The 20850-nt window shown below is 32.6% G+C and overlaps 1 protein-coding gene across 1 annotated transcript; it reads left to right on the top strand.

Moving 5' to 3' along the window:
• The first annotated feature begins 5383 nt into the window (after positions 1-5383).
• Positions 5384-19888, top strand: LOC139973406 (uncharacterized). Its single transcript, XM_071980060.1, has 8 exons — positions 5384-5522; positions 12851-12881; positions 13746-13918; positions 14328-14592; positions 14950-15158; positions 15543-15842; positions 16094-16361; positions 17577-19888. Exons 1-8 carry the CDS (start codon positions 5451-5453, stop codon positions 18056-18058), a joined length of 1800 nt encoding a protein of 599 aa, XP_071836161.1. The 5' UTR covers positions 5384-5450; the 3' UTR covers positions 18059-19888.
• The last annotated feature ends 962 nt before the right edge of the window (positions 19889-20850 follow it).

Here is a 20850-nt window from a genome sequence, read left to right as displayed (position 1 = left end):
TGTACATTTGACATTTACACGGTCATACCCCTAATCCCCCACTCATCATTGCACCAGAGAAAGTTATAAAAACGTATGCAACGTTATGACAACGTAATCTAATTGAATAAATGATTACATATATAATGACGGATATTGCTAAAGTATCGGTGGAAAAATATGATTGAATAACTGATTATCAATTCCACAAATAAATATTTCATAAATTATATGATGTAACGGTTCTCCCCCCGATCCATATCCTTTCTGGAACCAAATATAGGGGGCTCTTCCGAGTGTACTTTGTTTTAGAAATTTCACAGAACCATTTCCAATATCTCATATTCCTAACGTATCTCAATCCTACTCATCACTGTACAACTTCATTAGTATATATACAAAGGTAGCCGTATACAACACTTGTATCAAAATATGTTAATTAACTTATATTTGATTGGTTATAGACCAATAAACATGAATATTCATTTGTGTATCCTAGTATCGGTGAAAATCGAAGTGTCCGGTGACAGGAATTCGCAGGCAGTATGGGACACCGAATATTTCATTATCAAATTGCTACCAGTAATTCACACTGACCGTTGTTGTGTTGGAGGATTGGACATAACACAATCAATGGCAGGTGGAATTATTCTAAACGTTTTTGGAATGGTATTCATTTATATCGATCAAAAAATTTTAGCAACAATAATGGTTAGGACATTGATATGCTACCCTGTAAAATAAAATAAAAGCATAGTACGCATGTATGGTTTGATAGCTCCACTCCGATATGTGTACCCTCGGGAAGCAAAGAAAGGGGGCTCTTCCAATTAATAATGAAATTTACTCATATTGCGAACTTTACTGTGGATTATGTAGACTTTTTTTTTTTTAAATGAAATATCATGATTTTTCTTCTAGTAAGTATAATTGCTGGACGGAGACCTTAATCAATATCACATGTTTTCCTTTTTACATGGCTGGAGTACTAGGGTGTGGTTTAAATAAGGTTTTATGTTAACAACCTTGTGTGATATTACTCCGTCAGCTTGGATTAACAGTCATATCATTACAAAAACATGCTGGTACACGTAAAGTAATTGCAAAGTACAACAACAACAAAAACATCGCATGTGTCTTAAACGATAACTTAAGGTAGCTTCTTTGTCTTGATAATTTATAGTCCAAGAAAAAAACAACTTAACTAGTGAGCCAATCTGTAATGCAAAATGCGTCTAACGAATTAAGTTATAAACAATAAAGGGTACTGGATATTTCTAAATAGAGAGTAAATGAGCAAGTTAATCGACACAATGATTGTCGTTGAGACCACCTACTTCCTTGTTGTAATATTACAATAAGAGACAGTGTAGACATATTTTGGTATTATTTTGACCAAATCCCCATGTACTAACACCCATATAAGATACCATTCAGTTTAACTACGGCATCTGTGTGGGTACAACCATCTGGTTGCTCCTTACTACCAGTTTACATTTTAATCCAGTGTCAAACATTTTGTCTGACACAATAAAGTTTAATGTGATCTCTTTTAGTAGGCTTACATAATACTTCACTCTGATCCTCTGTGACCCTATTACGAATACAATCCTGTAATCACTACTGGGTGATATACATCTTCTACGTTATATGAGCATAAAGACAGAGAAACAGGCAGAGGCGTAGGTGTAGCACTGTACTTTAACGATAAGTGCAATATTACAGATGTATATATTGATTTAACTTGTAGAAAATTTGAACATCTTTTTCTGCAAATCAAATCAGGTGAATAAAAATACTTTTATTGGTGTGATTTATAACCCCCCAATTCAAACTGCACATTGTTTATCGAAGAGTTTGAAAAACCATAATTTATTGCGTGCAATTCAAGAATTAGGATACCTACATAATGGGGGCTGATTTATTCACACATATCCCTCAGTGGAAGCATTTATATTCTAGTGCTAGTATAACTTCAACTAGTCATGAACTACAGGAATTTGGTTTGTTTAATATAGTGACTTACACAAACGTTGAGGAGTGTTGTAATGCTTTCATCAATGTTGTAACTTCTTTAATACACAGGTCCTCTTAAAAAATTCGCACCCATGGCCAGGTTTGCCATCATCTATATAACGTAAATATGCCGTATACCGAAGATCTGTCAGTAATTTTTCTGATAGACGAAAACAAAAATATACCACATATAGGAACAAGTTGAATAATATGATCACAAAGGTTAGACGAGACTATTTTCGCGAAAAATAGGTCTAACGTTAATAATGTCGAGAAAATATGAGACGTGATCAATTTTTTATTGAAGAAAAAGGAATAAGTCAAATATGTTTACATTATGACCAATATGGGGAACACTATTGTGACCCCCAAGTCATTGCTGAAGCTTTTAATATTTATTTCATAAATGTCGGTCTATCATTGGCCAGCAAAATAAGTAACAATAACAAGTTAACTATTCAACTTGTTTAGGGAATTTTTATAATGAAAATACAATGTTCCTCACTCCCACTGACCCTGATATGGTTTGAAAGGTAATTCTTTCAATGCCAAGTGGGAAGAGCTAGGGCATTGACCAGATTTCATTCGATGTTTTAAAGCAAGTTCTTATTCTATTGCAGGTGTTGATACCCATATTTTAATGTTTCAATAGAAACTGGTGTTTACCTGACAAGCTAAAAAATGCCAAGGTGATTCCAATAGTTTAAGTCGGCGATCCTAGCTTAGTAAACACAGGCATATATCTGTACCTCCTGTTCTTTCTAAAGTATTAGCTAGATTAATGCATAACATAATTTCACATTTCCTTAGTAAATACAACATTCGTGATAATAATCAGTATGGCTTCCTTAAGAAACACTCTACGTTTATGGCTCTTGCGAATGTTGTTAATAAGGTAACATTTACCCTTGATAATAAAATGTATTCTATTGGCATATTTTTGTACTTGTCGAAGGCTTTTGAAACTGTATATCATATTATACTATTACATAAATTGCACACGTATGGCCTAAGAGACAGAGTTCACAACTGAATCTCTAGCTATCTAAAAAAATCGTACTCAGTATGTGAACATTAACTCCACAGGTTTTAGTCTACACACCGTAATTTGTGGTGTGCCTCGGGGATCTTTACTTGGTCTCCTGTTATTCATGATCTATATGAATGATATCAGTGCTTCTTCTGACAAATTAAAGTTTACAATGTTTGCTGATGGTACCACTATTCTCTATGATCATAAAGACCTAACAGAATGAGCAATAATAATAATATTAGGAGAGTAACATGTACCAAATGTTTAGGAGTTACTATTCATGGGAATCTATATTGGACATTGCATAACAACAATTTATGTAACAAAGTAGCAATGTCTATAGGCATTATTAATAGATTTCAAGATATACTTGATTATAAAGTTGTTCTATTGTTGTACAATGCACTGATCTTGCCGGTAATTTCTTATGCTAATATGACGTGGGGTTCGGGTCACAGTTATACTATTACAAATGAACATAAACTTAAGAAAAGGGCTGTACGCCTTATGTGCAACGTGGTTTTATTTATCATATACCACCCATGTTTCAAATAACTAGATGTAATGACCATTAATGGTGTATGCATGTTTCGCCTTGTAAGTAATCTTCTACTTGATACAATAAGTAACTGCATACAGCATAAATTTGACATTCATAACCATGATACACGCAGTACTGCTTTTATTCGTAATAATATCTATTTTACTGGTATTAATCTCTGGGATTCATTGCCAAATATTATAAAGGAAATTAATACAGTAAATATCTTTAGGAAGAGTCTTAAACTCTACCTTACTCAATCATGATTACTCATGTGTGCAATACTTAGTCTACTCGTCTCTTTTAACCTTTATTTGTTGCTTATTCCCTCCCCTACCTTATACGTTTTTTTTTTTCTAGCACGGTGGCCAGACTTTGTATAAGGTCTCCGTAGAACTTGTTGTGTAGTCTCCGTTTATCTCAGTGTACACTTGTTGTTTATTTTCAATTCTTGATTTGTTCTTATAATTATTTGATTTTCTTATATGTAATATTTTGTATTTTGTTTCATCTGTGATGATAAATAAACGATTGATAAATGCTTTAACACAAGAAGTATGACTCCGATTTCTCGGCACAGATAGAAACGTCTAACAATATGCCTTTGTCTAACTGTAGTAAGAATCCAGCTACGATTCGTCCATTATTAAAGATGTATTTCCTTGTGATGTTATCATATCGAACACGTGGAACATTGTTACGTGGCTCAATCACGTGTTACCATACGGTTTATATGTCAATCAGATTCCGTTAAGTATCGTATGTTGCCAGCCACGTTGTTTAGCATATAGTAGCTTGTACATGCCAGCAATGAAAATAGAAGACATTACCCTGTAAATGATTGTGTAAAGTTAAAGCAGTTAAGGTATCTAATACGTAACATGGAGTCCGTCAAATTGCGCAATGAATAGGTAGTCCCTGATCATGATCATTTAATGTGAATTGTATCATTTCAACAGTTTACTGCATGAGTGATATTGAAACAAATAATATAATAATATGTTAAAAAACAGCCGATACTCATAACTAGCACAGTAGGTACTGATGCCACCTGTAACACATGTTACCGTGTTACGAACACAAAATAATGATTAATGATGCACGGTTGTGGGACTTGAACAGTAGTAACATATGTTAGACGTGGCACTTGTAGTCACTGTACTAGATATGTGTTTGAAGTAGAGTAGGTACTGTACCGTTTGATCCCAGTTCACAACTCTCTTTAAACTACGCCAATTCGTGATTCCTGTGATTCGTCTAATATCCGAATGGTGCTCTTTGATATTGATATGTCACTATTCCGAGCGATTTGGTGTTAAAGTATGTTAATACGTTGAGAGCGTCTTTTGCATGCATGATGTCTCATATAAATTAACGACGAACAAACACGGTTCTTAGTGCTTATCATTTGCCTTCTATATTCGACTTAATATTTGTTAATTCGTAAACATATGTGGTAAGCTTTAGATAATGAATTAAACCCAGTAATGGTCAAAATACTGATAATTTGACATTTATTTTGTGAGATGTAAACAACCATTCTTATCCTTTTCTTTGGTTGAATCGCAAGTTCTTAAAATCTAACTAACAATTCGAGATATAGGAGCTTCTAAGTAAACAAAGCACATATTTATCCTGTAATAATAATGACACTTACATTATATACAGATGTCTATATGTGACACACTAGATTGCATTACATAGATTACGGATCTTAAATGTGACCGACTGATAAATAAGGTGGTGTAATTGGACATCCGTACGTATGAAGGTCCCTCCTTGGGTAACGAATTAACGTTCATTACTTATGTCACTCTCTCAGAAGGTCAGCAAGTATCTCCTTTATTTCTGCACACTTTTTCTCTGTTTCATTTTGGATCAATGGCAGAACTTCGAATCAACTATATTTTTGTCTTTGCGGTGTTGCTGCTTTTAAACTCAAGTGGTTTTCGGGTAAGTCTCTAAAATATTAATAAAATGAAATTAATTTCTTCAAAGTAAAATTGAATTGATTTGTCTAACTTGTATAATTTTTTTCACTGATTTACAATTTGGAACTCAGTATTTCATTAACTTTTAACTAAGATTAAAAACTTACTTTTTTTCTACATATAAAATATAACAACGGTCTACCTGCGCTGACTTGTTACCTGGAGTATTTGTAGAAATATTACAATTGATGAGCTATCCGCTCTATTCAAATCTAACTTTTTTGAAACTTTGATATTTTTTTAATGTTGTGCAATATCGAGCATTATTCTGCACACAATTATCTCTCTTTGTTACTTTATTGCATTTATCATCTTGCCCTTATATTTTCTGCTGATAGCCCCACTGTTCGTACTGTCCATCCTGTATCATTAGTTGATACCCAATTATGAATTACATCATTGATTTTTTTGAGAATCAAACAAACGCGTAAAAAGAAAATCTATAAAATAATTTTACTAGGCAGAACATCTATCTTTGACATGTCTTTTTAGAGGCTAAACTATTAACAAATCAAGACGAATATCTTTGGAGAAGAACTTTGAAACATACAAAATACATATACATATTGAAATGTCTCAATGTTATCACTTATATATATCTCAAATTCACACAACTCTGTTTATAATACAAGTTTCTCGTCTATATTGAGTGCACAGCCGGTCTTGTAACGAGGGCATGAGGGTTTCAAAGCCCTACATATGATTGAATATCCGTTATCCTATGCTAAGAAATTTAACGTTATGATTAACTTGTGAACTAATCATTTGTTTATCAAAAAAAAACGGATGAAATTTAAAATGCGAAGGTATAAAACAAGTAACTATGTCAAGAAAGAACTTGAGAAGTTATTCCTTCACGATGACAATTTGTTCCATCAATTCATAAAACAATTCATTTTTTACGAATACAACATTTATCTCTCCGTCAAAATTACTGCCGAACTAGTATGATAAAAAAATTCAGCTTTTGATTTTCTAAAAGAACAAATATGCATGCAGAAATGATAATTAAAGTTCTAAATAAGTTTAATTTCTAAATTGCTATTTTTAAAACGTTATACTGATATGATCAATCTGTTGAATTTAGTATTCCGCAAAAAATTACTTTCTTATACACAGATTGTTTCATATGTCAAAATTAAAGTATTGATAGGTTTTTCGTGTACATAAAAATAACAGCCTTACGCAAATTATTACTTTTTTTTTAAACGAGCTAAGAAAACCTCAGTATTGTAACAGTTCATCTAAGAGCAATCAAAACACTTTAAAACTGGCTTTTCACGAAATTTTTAATAAGTTTAGTCATACAATTTATAACTGACAACAACTTGGACATCATTACACAATTAACGCATTAATGTAACGCACTCTTCAATACAGGCTACTACGTACGAATATATATTGATCAGTTCATCATAAAAAATACCCAAGAGGAAATAGAATGTATCTTAAAATGATCAACAATTACTTTTTCGTCAAACATCTGCAAAACACCTTATATTTTTTATTTTAATTTTTAAAATCCAAGTGTCACCGTTTTATCCTAGCATTATACTGAAATATCGTCTCCATTAGTGTACAAAAAGTTTATCTTAATAATTCTGTAGTTCATATTGAAACTTTTTTATTCATAACCAAGCAATGTCAATCTTAATATTCCTTCTTAAAACGTATTTACCTCCTAATTTCAATCGTTCCCCTTACTATTTTGCGGGTTAAGGTAACACTGTATGTTCTCCAATGATTTGTTTTCCCTCTGGCGGTCATAGCATCGTATTACACATGTCTCTATTAAAAATGTATTTGATTCGGTCATGTGCGTTAACCATCGGAGTGATTTTTAACGCATGTCAATGTAATAAGCATCAACTAAATGTGAATATTCAAATAGTCGACATGCATGTAAGAATTTGCACGAAACTTTCCTTTTAGAATACAAATAGAGTACGACAATTATAGACTAAATGTTATGAGTAAATAAAGTATAAATAAAAAAAAAATAAAAAAAAATGGAAATTGTGACTGTAGCATCAGAAAGTGCGTCTACTAACCGACAATAAGAAAGAAAGATTCATGCTAAGAAAGTTTTTTTTAAAGTTTTAAAAAACAATGTCAAGAAAAAGTAGAACAGTTACACAGACTTGTTCATTAACATTACTCAATTATCCCAGACAAAAACATAAACAAATGTATATATCTTCTCGCTGTGCGTTTCCGTTGTAAAGTTCTTGTTGATTCTGTTTTTTAAAAGAACAAAAACTGTAGAAATGTTGTCATTTATGATTTAGAGCTATTGCCCACGTTGTCGACAACACAGGCTTGAAGCCATTATATCTTCGTTTCTTCATGCAAAGTCTTTAAATAAAACTATTGAAAACTTTACCATACAACACGTGATCACGTAGACAAGATCGGATATTATTCAAAATCGTGTTGTTTTGATTGAGTCTAGACAAGGTTTTATTGCCAGAATTTTCAAAATGGATGTAGCTTTACACAAACTCTATAAATTGTTTCACACGAAACCTAAACGGTCTTGTAACGAGAGCATATGGGTTTCAAAACCCTACATATGATGAAGTATCCATTAACATACGCTAGGAAAAGTGCCTTGATGATTAACTTGTTAACCAATAATTCATTAATCAAAGAAAATATCGCATGAAGCTTAAAATGAAAATGTATAGAAAAAAGTAACAATATCATAAAAGAACTTGTGAAGTTATTCCTTCACGATGACAATTTGTTCTGTCAATTCATAAAAAAAATTCATATTTTCCGAATACAAAATGTATTTATCCGTCAAAATGACTGCCCAACTAGTATGATAAAATAGATCAATTTCAGCTTTTGATTTTTTAAAGAATAAATATGCATACAGAAATGATAAATACTTTTGAATCAGTTTAATATCCAACTTGCTATATTTACAACTTTATACTGATATTATCAATTTGTTGGATTTATTATTCGAAAGAAGCATAATTCCTAATAAACAGACGTTTAGCATGTGAACATAATTTATTGATGGGTTTTTCGTTTACATAAAAATGGCAGCTTTACGCAGTTTAGCTTAAATGTTTTTTTGTTTTTGTTTTTATTTTTTATTTTTTACAAAACGAGCTAAGAAAACCTCAGTATTGTAACAGTTAATGTGTGCAATATTTAACAATCAAGTTTACACTACAAAAACAGTACTAGATCAATTTAAAATTAGAGAATTCCAAGCACTTTCAAATTCTCGTTCACAAAAGTGTTAATATGTTAAGTATTACAATATATATATATATATATATATATATATATATATATATATATATATATATATATATATATATATATATATATATATATATATATATATATATATATATATCTGACAACAACTTTCAAATTTGCCCTCTGGGCAGGTATCTGTAAAACATAACAGAATAGACGCATTTATGTAATACACTATTCAAAACAGGCACGTAGGCCTACGAACGAATACATATTGATCAGTTCATCATGGAAATACACAAGAGGAAACGAATGTTTTTTACAAGGATCAAAAATTATTTACCAAACATCCCCAACACACCTTATATTTGATACAGGTAATTAGGCAACCGATATTTGTAAGCCAAGTAACCCATTTTTGTACTAGCTCAATACTGATACTTCGTCTCTAATAGTTTTATGTACAAAATGTTTATCTTAATAATTCTGTAGTTCATATTGAACCTTTTTTTTTCATTAACAAGCATCGTCAATCTTAATATTCGTTCTTTAAATCTATCAAATTGTTAATTTCAATTGTTTCCCTTACGATTTTCCGGGTTAAGGTAACACTGATTGTTCTCCAATGTCTTGTTTCCTTCTGGCCGTCATTGCATTGTATTACACATTCATCTGTTAATAATATTGTCGATTCGGTCATGTGCGATTATCATATGGATGATATTGACGCTATCAATGTAATAATCATCAACTAAATATAGTTATTCCAATAGCCAACATGTTTGTAACAAGTTTGCACAATAGGTCGCTTTAAAACTAAAACTAAAGTACGAAAATTATAACCTCAATGTTATGAAAAGTGATAAGAAATTGAGAATAAAGTATAATACAAAAAAGTCAATGTGAAACGTTGTTCGTTTTGAAATTCTGCTTATAACATCAGAAAGATAGTCCACAATAATAAAGAAATATTGAAGCTAAGAATTTGTTTTTAAAAGTTGTACCAGACCAATGTCAAGGAACAGGAGAATAGTAAAACAGACTTGTTTATTAACAATACTCAATCCTCCCAGACAAAACAATAAATAAATGCGTATGCCTTCACGCTGTGCGTTTCCGTTGTAAATTTCCTGATTCTGTTTTTTAAAAGAACAAAACTGTAGAAAGGTTATAATTTATGATTCAGAGCTTTTTTTTTTGCCACGTTGTCGACAAGACAGGGTTGCATCCATCATTTCCTCGTTTCTTCCTTGCAAAGTCTATAACTTAAAAATATTGAAAATTTACCATACAACACGTGATCACGTAGACAAGAACGGCTATTATTCAAAATCGTGCTGTTTTGAGGGAATCTAGAGGATGTTGATTGTCAAGAAATTTTAAAATGGATATAGCTTTACAGAAACTCTAAAAATTGTTTTACAATTGTTTTACAGTCATATTTGAAATTTGATGTGACTGTTGAACAGTTACCTATCATTTTCTTTAGAGTTAACAGATATCGTTTACTTAGGCATTTACATATTTTTTGTAACTACTTTGACAAAAAAGAACAATTTTGCACGACTCGTATATCATTAGCTTCTATCTCCCAACATACTTAATTAACGAATTATCGGATAATCTCAGCACATGTAAGCCATGTAAGAGTTGTCCTGAACCAATGCACAAATAAAACACTGACTAATTCTTATATGTTATATTCAATAGGATAAATGTGATGTTTAACTGAATTCGACGGATCGGGCATTTATGCAATATATCCGAATTATATCCTCCTTCAACGTTATATCTAACTTTCTTTAATACAAAGCTTTGCGTACAGGTGCAAATGACACTTCCTTTTATATCAAGTGTCGTTATGATATTATGTGTTATCCTTGATTTAGGATACTTCAGAGAATTACGCCTACCATAGGTAAAAAAAAACTCCATGCATGTCTTGTTATGAACAAGTATGTGTTTTCATGGGAGCTGGGTTAGCGGGGATGTTGTGGGGCGTTCAAGAATGGTTTTGTGTCTTAAATAGATACAGTAAACGTAAAGTTGCCGAAAGAGTATCCGTTTTTCTTGATGTGCACAAAAGGTAATAAAAACAGTTTTCGGTATGGATACGGTAACTTGTCTTTTGCTATGCATGAGGTTATGTTGATTGAGCGTGAATCGTCATTTTAAGCATTTCTTGTACGAAGTTAGCAATCGTTCCATCACATGTATTGCAAAGATCTTTATCCTTTTCTTAGTTTAGGTAATTAAGTTTAGATTAGTTGAAAAACTATAATCTTGAGGGAAATAAAGTTCCCATCAAGTGTTAGGCTTTGCCCAAATATTTTCTACTCCGATCTTAAACTTTTTTTTTAATAAAAATAAAAATAATTACTTTAACCATGTATTTGTAGGTTACAGATAACTCTGCATAATGTATGCAAATTGTGAGCCTTAATTATTGCATACGTTCTGGGTACAATATTTCTAAAAAGACCAACATATTTTCTATTATAAAGCAAAAAGTTGTTGTCGCAAACAGTTGTTAGAGTTAACAACAAATGTCGTAAAACAAAAACAAGTGTCATATGATACAGTTTTAGCTTTCAGGCGAACGAATGTTGACAATTAGCGTCAGTAGCTGGGGCGTAAAACGCTAACGTGTTTTGTGTTGGTGAAGCCAAACAAGATATATTGTGTTGTTGATGTTTGTAGAAGTCAATCAAGTGGCTTGTACGTGTCGAAACCAACAATACTCTTCTTCACAAAGGATGAATTTTTAATGTGTATTCATTTGTGTTTTGTTGGACATATTTTTAAAATTTGGCTATTTTCAAACTTTTGAGGGAAAATTGCACGTTGTCCCAGTGTATAAGTACCTCATAAGCATATTATATCCAGTTTCCCGCTATAGATTGCACTTAACTTACTATGCGAAAACCCCTATGAGATCAAAGTTTACGGATCATGAATTTTCGTCATTTATTTTCAAGGAGGACAGAATAAAGTGTCTCATTGTGAAAAAAGAATACAATTTGATGAATATTGTAACGAGAATACGTTTGCACATCGTTCGAGATTTCTGCAATAATTTCATTTGTTTTTGTATTTAAGTTTCCAAACAGAAAATTTTGAATTCTTGTTTTCCATGTTTCTACATATTAGAAACCTTGACATTGTTGGTAATAGGTTACGGAAGCGTTTTGACGGACACAAACACCTGGCATTATTTCATAAATCTTAAAATCACCGTTTTTAAGTGATGTTCTTAGTATGCGAAACGGTGAAATGGTAAAAGTACAGCTTTTGGTCAATAATATGCAACTTGGGAGCGTGCCAAACAACTTTGGCCCTCTTCAAGGGTTTTTATATTAAAAAAAAAAGCCTAATTATATCGACTATTTTTTTTATTCATAATTCACAACACACCCGCAATGAACAACATTCATTGCTACCAAAAAAAAAAAAATAGTGTATGCGGGAACATGTACAGTCGGATACATGTTATTGTTAAGGACGTGGGTAAGGTTTCAATTTGTTTTTAATTAATAGATAACGCTGATGTTTGTACTCTTAATTTTCTTTCAATAATGTATTTTTTCCGCTTTTTCAGATAATATGTCATTCGCATTTCGATTAGCATAATGCACACCGAATTATTACTTTCATCTGATTATCGTAGTTATGATCGTTTAATTAAGTGAGTGTATGGTGACCTATGGTTGTTTGATGTATAGTAATGAGAAAAAGAAGTATTAGAAGACATGCAAACAGACATATAAGAAAATGGAATGTGAAATTTTCTTTCCGTTCTTATCACCTATTCTATAATAATTTACAAGTTGGAAATAGTTCATTTATATAAATCAAAAGCAAAATCAGATTTTATTTTAATAGGCCATACAATTTTCTTTTAAATATTTAAACTTAAAATTATAGGATCTGTTCAAGTGAAGGTGCAATAGATTGGCGTATGTCCTGTATATTGTGATACATTGACCTTCGTACAACCTTCTTAACTTGAAATCGTTTCTTCAGAATTTACTTTACCTAATCGTACATCCCTTTAATTGTTTGTTACCTCAGATATCATCAAGCACAAGAGTCAACGATTCAAGTAAGATTTCATTTGTAAGGGGAACGTTTAATATAAATTACCGGGAACTTACCAATTAACATAAATTTGTTATCTAAATAGTAGTACGGGAAAGGTTTAATTTAGAAAGAAACCATCTATATGTACTTCATATGTGGTACTTTCTCCTATTTCAATTTGTAAGATAAATAAAATTCTCAATAACTTCCCATTACTGTGTATTGAAGTAGTTTTAGCGCTGATTGGGGTAAATTGTAGATACTCTGCGATAATAAACCTGAAAGAAATACAAGTCATTAGTTAATTTTTATTTTAAGCAATAAAGATAGTTTTGATAATATTTATTCATACTTGTTAGTAATTTGTGCAAAGTAAGTTGGCCTGACGTTTCGATCTTAGCAGCATTGGCAAGTAACAGTAACGTATGAAACAAAACACGCAATTTGTTTAGACTTTGTATAATGTAGGCTCGTTTTATAATTTGGCACTTTCAAATCTCCGGTCAGTGCTGATGAACGTTACATTGTTGTAAGGTGAAAATAGAGTCAAATCTTACCCTCATGTCGAGGAAAGCTATTACTATGCATGTTTGCTTCTGTGACCATGTCGCCACAGATTCAGGGTCCGTAGTTCTTTGCGTTTTATTTACATTTCAGATAAAATATACTTGCTTATATTAGCCTCCATTTAAATTAGCCGATTGAATACATTTTCTTATGGTTCATATTAGTTACCACGTTATGTTTACTGTGTAGTTAAAACAAATATATTGCAAAGCAGCCATATATCTTATTTCTCTTGAAATAATTCTTTACATTTGGAACTGTTTCTGGAACAGTTTTACGATTTGTTCTTATCTTCTTCTTTACATTATCTTGGTACTAGACTTGCAATATTTTCTATTTCAAACTCCGGAGTATCCAAGGGATTGTCATGAAGTACTTAACCAATGTTCTTCTACCAACGCCAAATCCGGTGTATACCTGATTAAACCTGACCAGTATCCGGAACCATTTCAGACATATTGTGATCACAACACTACATCTGGAGGTTGGACAGTAAGTAATATATTTCAAGACGTGAACACTTACAATCACAGACGTTACTCCTCAAGACAACTTTATAGGACACATTGGCATTTTCAGTCCATTTTAGTTGTACAGTGTGTCGGATGATATACCTTATACGATGTATGAATATTTGAAGCCTAATATCGGAAACAAAACTTCCCGAGTAATTACATTGAATTTTAATACAATTAGAAAACTTATTGTATGTGCACACTTATGATAGTGATATTGATATGTATAAAGATAAAATATAACGCAACATCACAAAAGTGTTCTATCCAAATTCTATCCTATTCGTATTTCTTGATGTGACCCAAATTTTGGCTATAAGGTTTAGATCATAAGATATCGAAATTTATCCGTCAGTTGTCAACCTATTTTTTTTTTAATTCTGCAGGTCATACAACGACGTGTGGATGGATCCATCGGTTTCAATCGAACCTGGGACGAATACAAAAACGGAATTGGTTTCTTAGGCAGTGATTTTCTGATTGGTAATGACAAGTTAGCTTACTTGATAAACCAAAAGAATTACCAGCTGCGCATCGAGCTAGAGAATTATGCAGGCCAGTCATATTCCTTGACATACGACAACTTTCGCATAGCCGATGAATGGGGGAATTATTCTATAACAAGTCTTGGTGTTGTCGAAGGAATAACAGGTTATACTTTTTTAAATTATTTTCTCCATATCTTTGTAATCAAACGGAAATTGAGGAATGCTTAAATAAAAGTTTCAATGGAGGAAATGATTATCATACCCAACTCTATTGATTGATTCCCATAGTCGAATACTTAAAAAAGTAATATTATTTTGTATGTATGACATAAATGAGTATAAGTTAAATGAGCCCTTAACAATAAAATATCCGGCTTCCATTTGATTCTATGTTAACAATCAACAAATGTTCCCAGCGTCCAGAGCATAAAGATGGTAGCACGATTCGCTAATAACGTAATGTAATAACACTGAGTTAACACTTTAAGCTAGGAATAACTTGTGGTTTTAATTTTCCCAGTTTTACCCTTTACCTGGTGCTCATCCAACAAGGATAATTATGACAATACATGTGAAAGAACTTGTGAGAATCCGAATGATTGTGTCATACCGGATCCAGCGGATCCAGAGAAATGTCTTTGTCCAGAAAACCACATGGTTCTTGGAGATAGCTGCATACCTAAAGAGCAATGTGGCTGTTACGTCCAAGAGGACAGCGTCGTATTAGCAGTAAGTTTATTTGATGCCGTTCACAAGTCTTAATATAAAACATGAAAAGTACACTATAACATAAAATATTGGATTTCAATTGATTGACTTTACTTTTTATTTTATCTGTTATTAATTCTCATGATTAATGATGATATTGATTTTAATTTCTATTTCGGTTGAACTTGTTCTTGCAAAAGTCGTCTAATTGAGACCTAACAAAATACAAGGCATTCAAAGCAATTACACCCAGAATGATGAACTTTACCTAACATATTTAAAACGCTTATGGCCATTTAGTAGTACAAATTCAGTTTTACTCAAAGATCGTTACCAAGCGTTGCACCAAATAAACATTGGTTTAACTTTCACTGGAATATGTCGTTTAACATTTATCTTTTTCAGGAAGGTGAATCATACATTAGTTCTGACTGTTCCTTACGGATAACTTGCAACAGTAACGTACTTACAAGTGAGAGTTACAGTTGTAGTGCAGCCGCAACATGCGAGGAGCGGGACGATGTCCGTAGATGTTACTGTAACGAATGGTTTGAAGGCGATGGTCTTACATGTACCCGTAGTGGACCGATAGATTGTTCTGATCTGTACGCAGCAAACAGAACAAATAACGGAGCATATACCATTTATCCCGCTGGAAGCTCTGGTTTTGAAGTTTATTGTGAAATGTCTAGTGGTGGTTGGACAGTAAGTTTTAACTATTGAAAAACAGAACTTTACCATGTTAAAGTTATATTTTCTCATATAACATGACTTTTTTCAATAGTATTTTAATTAAATAATTCAATTATTTGATTAAATTGATCCATCTTCCAATCACTTAAATCCAATCGGATATTGACCTTCACCAGTTACTTTCTCTAAATTATTGTAGTACAAATGAGATATTTCATATCTTACTCACATCCAATCGATAAACTCGTTGATTCTTATTCTAGATTTTGCAACGACGTACAAGTAGCTCCGTCAACTTTTATCGAAACTGGAATGAGTACAAAAACGGTTTTGGAATTCCCACAGGAGACCACTGGATTGGCAACGACAAAATATACAGTTTGACAAAACAAACAGACATAAACTACCAACTTCTAATAGAAAATACAAACACGGAGGGATCAACATACCACAGCCGTTATTCATCTTTCAGTATCAGTAACGAGGGAGACAAATACCAACTGTCCTTGGGTGACTTCGATGGAAATGCTGGTATGTATTGTGCTAAATGTCATTCATACGAAGACGTGTAGTTATTACGTTATCTTATTCTAACATAGCTACCTGTAGTCGTAATCACACTCTAGAATTTGAACTCGTACATATACTCAGGTTTTGTTATAAATCAAGTGTGTAGACTAATGTAGAGCTATATAATATACCTCGTGCTTAGAGTCTCGTACTCAATGTTCATGGAATATTTGCTCTACTCTTTAACGCGTGTTTGTATAATGATATATTGTAACATCATCTTTGTCGACCTTAGAAGCATAAAGGAATCATAACTAGTCTAGAAACCTTAGAACTGCTGCAACATTACAGCTTACTTTATAATAGAAATATATTACAAAAAGTGTATTAAATTAATGTTATTAAATATGATATCAACGTTTCCAAACGAGAAGAAAATTAAGGTTCATTTGACCATTTGATGTTTATAAATGGAATTAATTAAGATGCCAATGGTATTACAAAAAAAAAAACTAACAACAACAATAGTATCAAAGAATTTGAGCATTATGTTGAGAGATCAGTCGAGACGAAGTGTATGTGTTACTTTCCCAAAGAGCATTACCTGCCTATGATCTTATCTTTATGAATGTAAAATCATGTAATAGGTAAAACTCATTATTTTGCCAATATCAAACGAAAGTAAAAATTCAGATGAAAGATAAGACGTTTATCGAGAAGAGACGATGACAACGATGAGAAAATCAGTCAATTCACAATTTTTCCTAAGATCTGAAAACCTATTATGTTGAAGAAAGTCAAACCTTTACTTTTAAATTGGCCAAAAGTGGGTACTTAAACAATGAGCTGTTTACATTTCTGCTCCTCTCACACGTTGATGTAAAAACTGTACATTATATTATTGATCAAAGATACATATTTTAAAAGTAAAAATTGGTATGAACTAAGGTTCCCAGACGAATTGTCAGATGTGGAACCTCACTAGAAATAACTGGAACTTGGATAACTATCTTCAAATTTATAAACTCCCAAAAGAAAGCTCAAAAACTCGTTAATTAGAGCTCAAACAATAACGTAAGCCTAAACATTATCTTACACAGCAACATACGCACTGACAACCGATAATTACAGCAAACGAACCGAAAGTAATTTAATACGATCTAGTATATAAACGAATAAAAACTTCATATTTAACAAGAAAATACATTCCCTTATGATTCTCTAATTTCCTCTCAGGTAGCAATGCTATGGGAGCAAATTCAGGACATCGATTTAGTACGCACGATGAAGACAACGATGGATCGAGTACATTCGACTGCGCAGAAAAACACCGAGGTGGCTGGTGGTATCCAGACGATAGTAGTACAGGCTCTACCAGCAACTGCTACTCATTCAGTCACAGCGTAGCTACAGGTGGATACGACTACTCTGACTGTATCTGTTTTTTTTATTATCATTATTGTTATTATAATTGCTATTCGAGTCGTCCACATTATAAATGTTATAATTGTGATGGCTGTAGTAATAAGTATTGTTATAATTTTGTATGCTGCGCAAACAAAAATCCGGTTGATGAGACAACTTTCTATTCCTGCGGCTACTCCAATCTGAATGGTGATTACTCGTCCAACGATTACCGCGGTATCTTCTGGAAGAATCTTCACGGTTCAGATTGCGATATCACAACAACAACAATGAAAATTCGTTCAGTTCAGTGATAAAAATAGTAAGGTAAAGTCTTCAAGATAACAAGAATAGGAAACGGTTGGCGATATACTAATATATGTTTAATATGGAAGTACATATCAAAGCTTGGCAACGTTTGTGCATTGGAAGATGAAAGTGAATGAAAGATACAATAATGAGCCGATGAACATATTCTAGTTATTCCATCACGTACATTATCCTTAAAATTGATCTGTTATGCCCAAAGACTACTTCCAAGACATGAATATGTTTTGAGGGACATTACCAAATGACGGTGAACTGCATATCTCATGGAACTCGATGACTTCTGATACTTTGTCTGTTTTAGATAATTGCATTGAACTTGAACTGTGTTTATGAAAAAGTCATCTTAAATAATGGCACTGAGAATGATATCAAATAAAAACCAAATACAAGTATATGAAAACATGGCATAATAATGCTGATTGCTTTTTTCAGCAATGTTGCCATTGTGTGGTATAGAAGCCAATGGAAACGTGGGAACGACATCCGTTTCTATATGCTTTCTGAGTTATTTAGTATGTCTGACGATCAGTTATTCCAGTAGACTCTTTCGTTAAAGCCACTGTTACATTCAGAAAGAACACACCCAGCCTAAACCACCTTAATATTTTCCATTTTTATCCCCGAATCACTTTCCTTACAGTGACACAATTAGGTTATGTATTAGCGTTGGTTAACTAAAGAAGCGTTTACATTCACACGAAGTTGATCATATAAGCATGGTTCCGGGCGACTCCTTTAATGAGTTATTTGTCAAAATTTTTACTAAACCATTCTCACTAACGTTGTCATTAGTTGACATAACGTTCCTTTTTCCCTAACTCATCTCCATTTAAGAATATGATGTAGCTTTTATTCATATTGTCGTTGGCTTGACTGTCCCAATGTCAGAAACCACGGTCCTCCGAATTGCTAGTTAAGTACAATAATCAAGTGACGATCCCCACCAATTCCTTTCCAAAGCAGCACATATTTAAAGCTTCACTATTGTGTTTAAAATATAACAAATATTAGAGATATTCCTCCATGAAACTCCCTGATACTTATAAATTCAAAGGAGAGTGTCATTTTCAAGAATTTTACAGAAATGGGAAGGCAAAAGTGGGGTACACGAGATGACAGTGGCCTTGTATTCAGACTTCACATCCCTTATATTCAACAACAGATACACTCAAACAACTGGCGTTTATATATAAAACACATTATCTTCATCGAATTTCTATTATCGTTTCAAACATTGTAATTTCTCTCAATTGATAGTTTTAGCTCATGAAATAAAATTTAAGCAATATCTAAATAGGAAGTACATGAGTAAACCTTGTGTATTAGTAAATAGGAAGAACAATTGTTAGAAAACATCAAAAAAGGAAAAAGATTAAAGCAAAGGCTCTAATACCAACATATTTCATTCACAGCACCCCATCTGCTGTTTCCTCCAATTAGACCATTTAAAATGTGACTAGAATATTTTTACTTATTGATGCCAAATACTACAACGCAAAGAAAATGCGATATGTAAAACTGACTGTTTTTATCCCTAAGTATTTAGCACCAACGTCAATTCACTTTAAACAAATGTCAAAATGAAGAACATAAAGATAAATGGACTCGGCGTATTATCCTTGTCAATGCCGTCACGTTCTTTTCGTTTCGTACAGACAGGATTGTTAACATTAACATTGATTTTAGGTCAATCATGAACATTTTTATTGTTTTTTTTTATTGTAGTATTTCTACTTAAAACGGCAGAGAAATTTCTGAAAGATTCACATTTACACGGGTCGTATCTTTATCTCGAAGAACAGGATGTTATACGTTTCCATTTACGTAGATTGATGAGTATATTTTTGGGCATTTTACTGGACCATTTTCCATAATCCTTTTCCTCACATATCAGCCCACAAGAGAAATGGATAACAACCCATTCATGTTCCGACAAAGTATTCTTATTGAGTAAATGATAAAATTAATATTGACGGATATTGCTAAAATGTTGTTGGAATTATTTTTCTTCAATATACGCTAATCACTTATATAAATAATATTTCAGTAACTATGTAAAGAGTCTCCAGCGATGCGTGTACGCTTCAAAATCAAATAGAGGGGGCTTTTTCAATTATAACGACAGACCCTCAATTTAATAACCAAGTAGCATTCGTACTTCAAAACGTCGGAGAATGTTCCGACAAATTTATTGTACACTGGTCGTAGTACGGATGTCACATATATGTCTAAAACGTCCAAGATGTCCAAAACAATATTACCATGCCCTCATTTATATTTATGTAGCATGTCGAACTAATATAAGTATGTCCAAAAATAACATGAGAGTGTCCAAAAAAATATGAGACAGTCGAAAAATTAGATGAACATGTCGAATGTAACTGCTAATCTCAATTTGTATTGAACATTTTGGCGTTTGAATCCACGCCATTTGTTGCAAAATGTCCTAAATAATATAGCCATGTCAAAAATAATAGATAATAATAATAGATAAGAATAATATAAGCGTTTCAAATTCATATAAGAATGTCGAAAAATTATACGAGAATGTCCAAAACTGTTGGCTCCCTAAAGGAAAGAAGAAGGCTATAACCAATACAGCAGCCAATATCACAATCAGTGCAAGTTACATCATCTGGCTATGCAGAAACTCAAAGGCTTTCACACAGATGGAGCTACAAACAACTCCAGCAATTTGCTCTGAGGGAAGTGGGATGGTCGAGCGCTCATAAAACCAGGTTTAACCCACCAAAATCTGGTCCCAAGTCCAGAGACC

Source organism: Apostichopus japonicus, chromosome 9 (genome assembly GCF_037975245.1).
Source record: "Apostichopus japonicus isolate 1M-3 chromosome 9, ASM3797524v1, whole genome shotgun sequence".
NCBI classification, from domain to species: domain Eukaryota; kingdom Metazoa; phylum Echinodermata; class Holothuroidea; order Aspidochirotida; family Stichopodidae; genus Apostichopus; species Apostichopus japonicus.
Note: the sequence above shows the minus strand (reverse complement) of the source record. Positions and strands in the feature narration are given on the sequence as shown.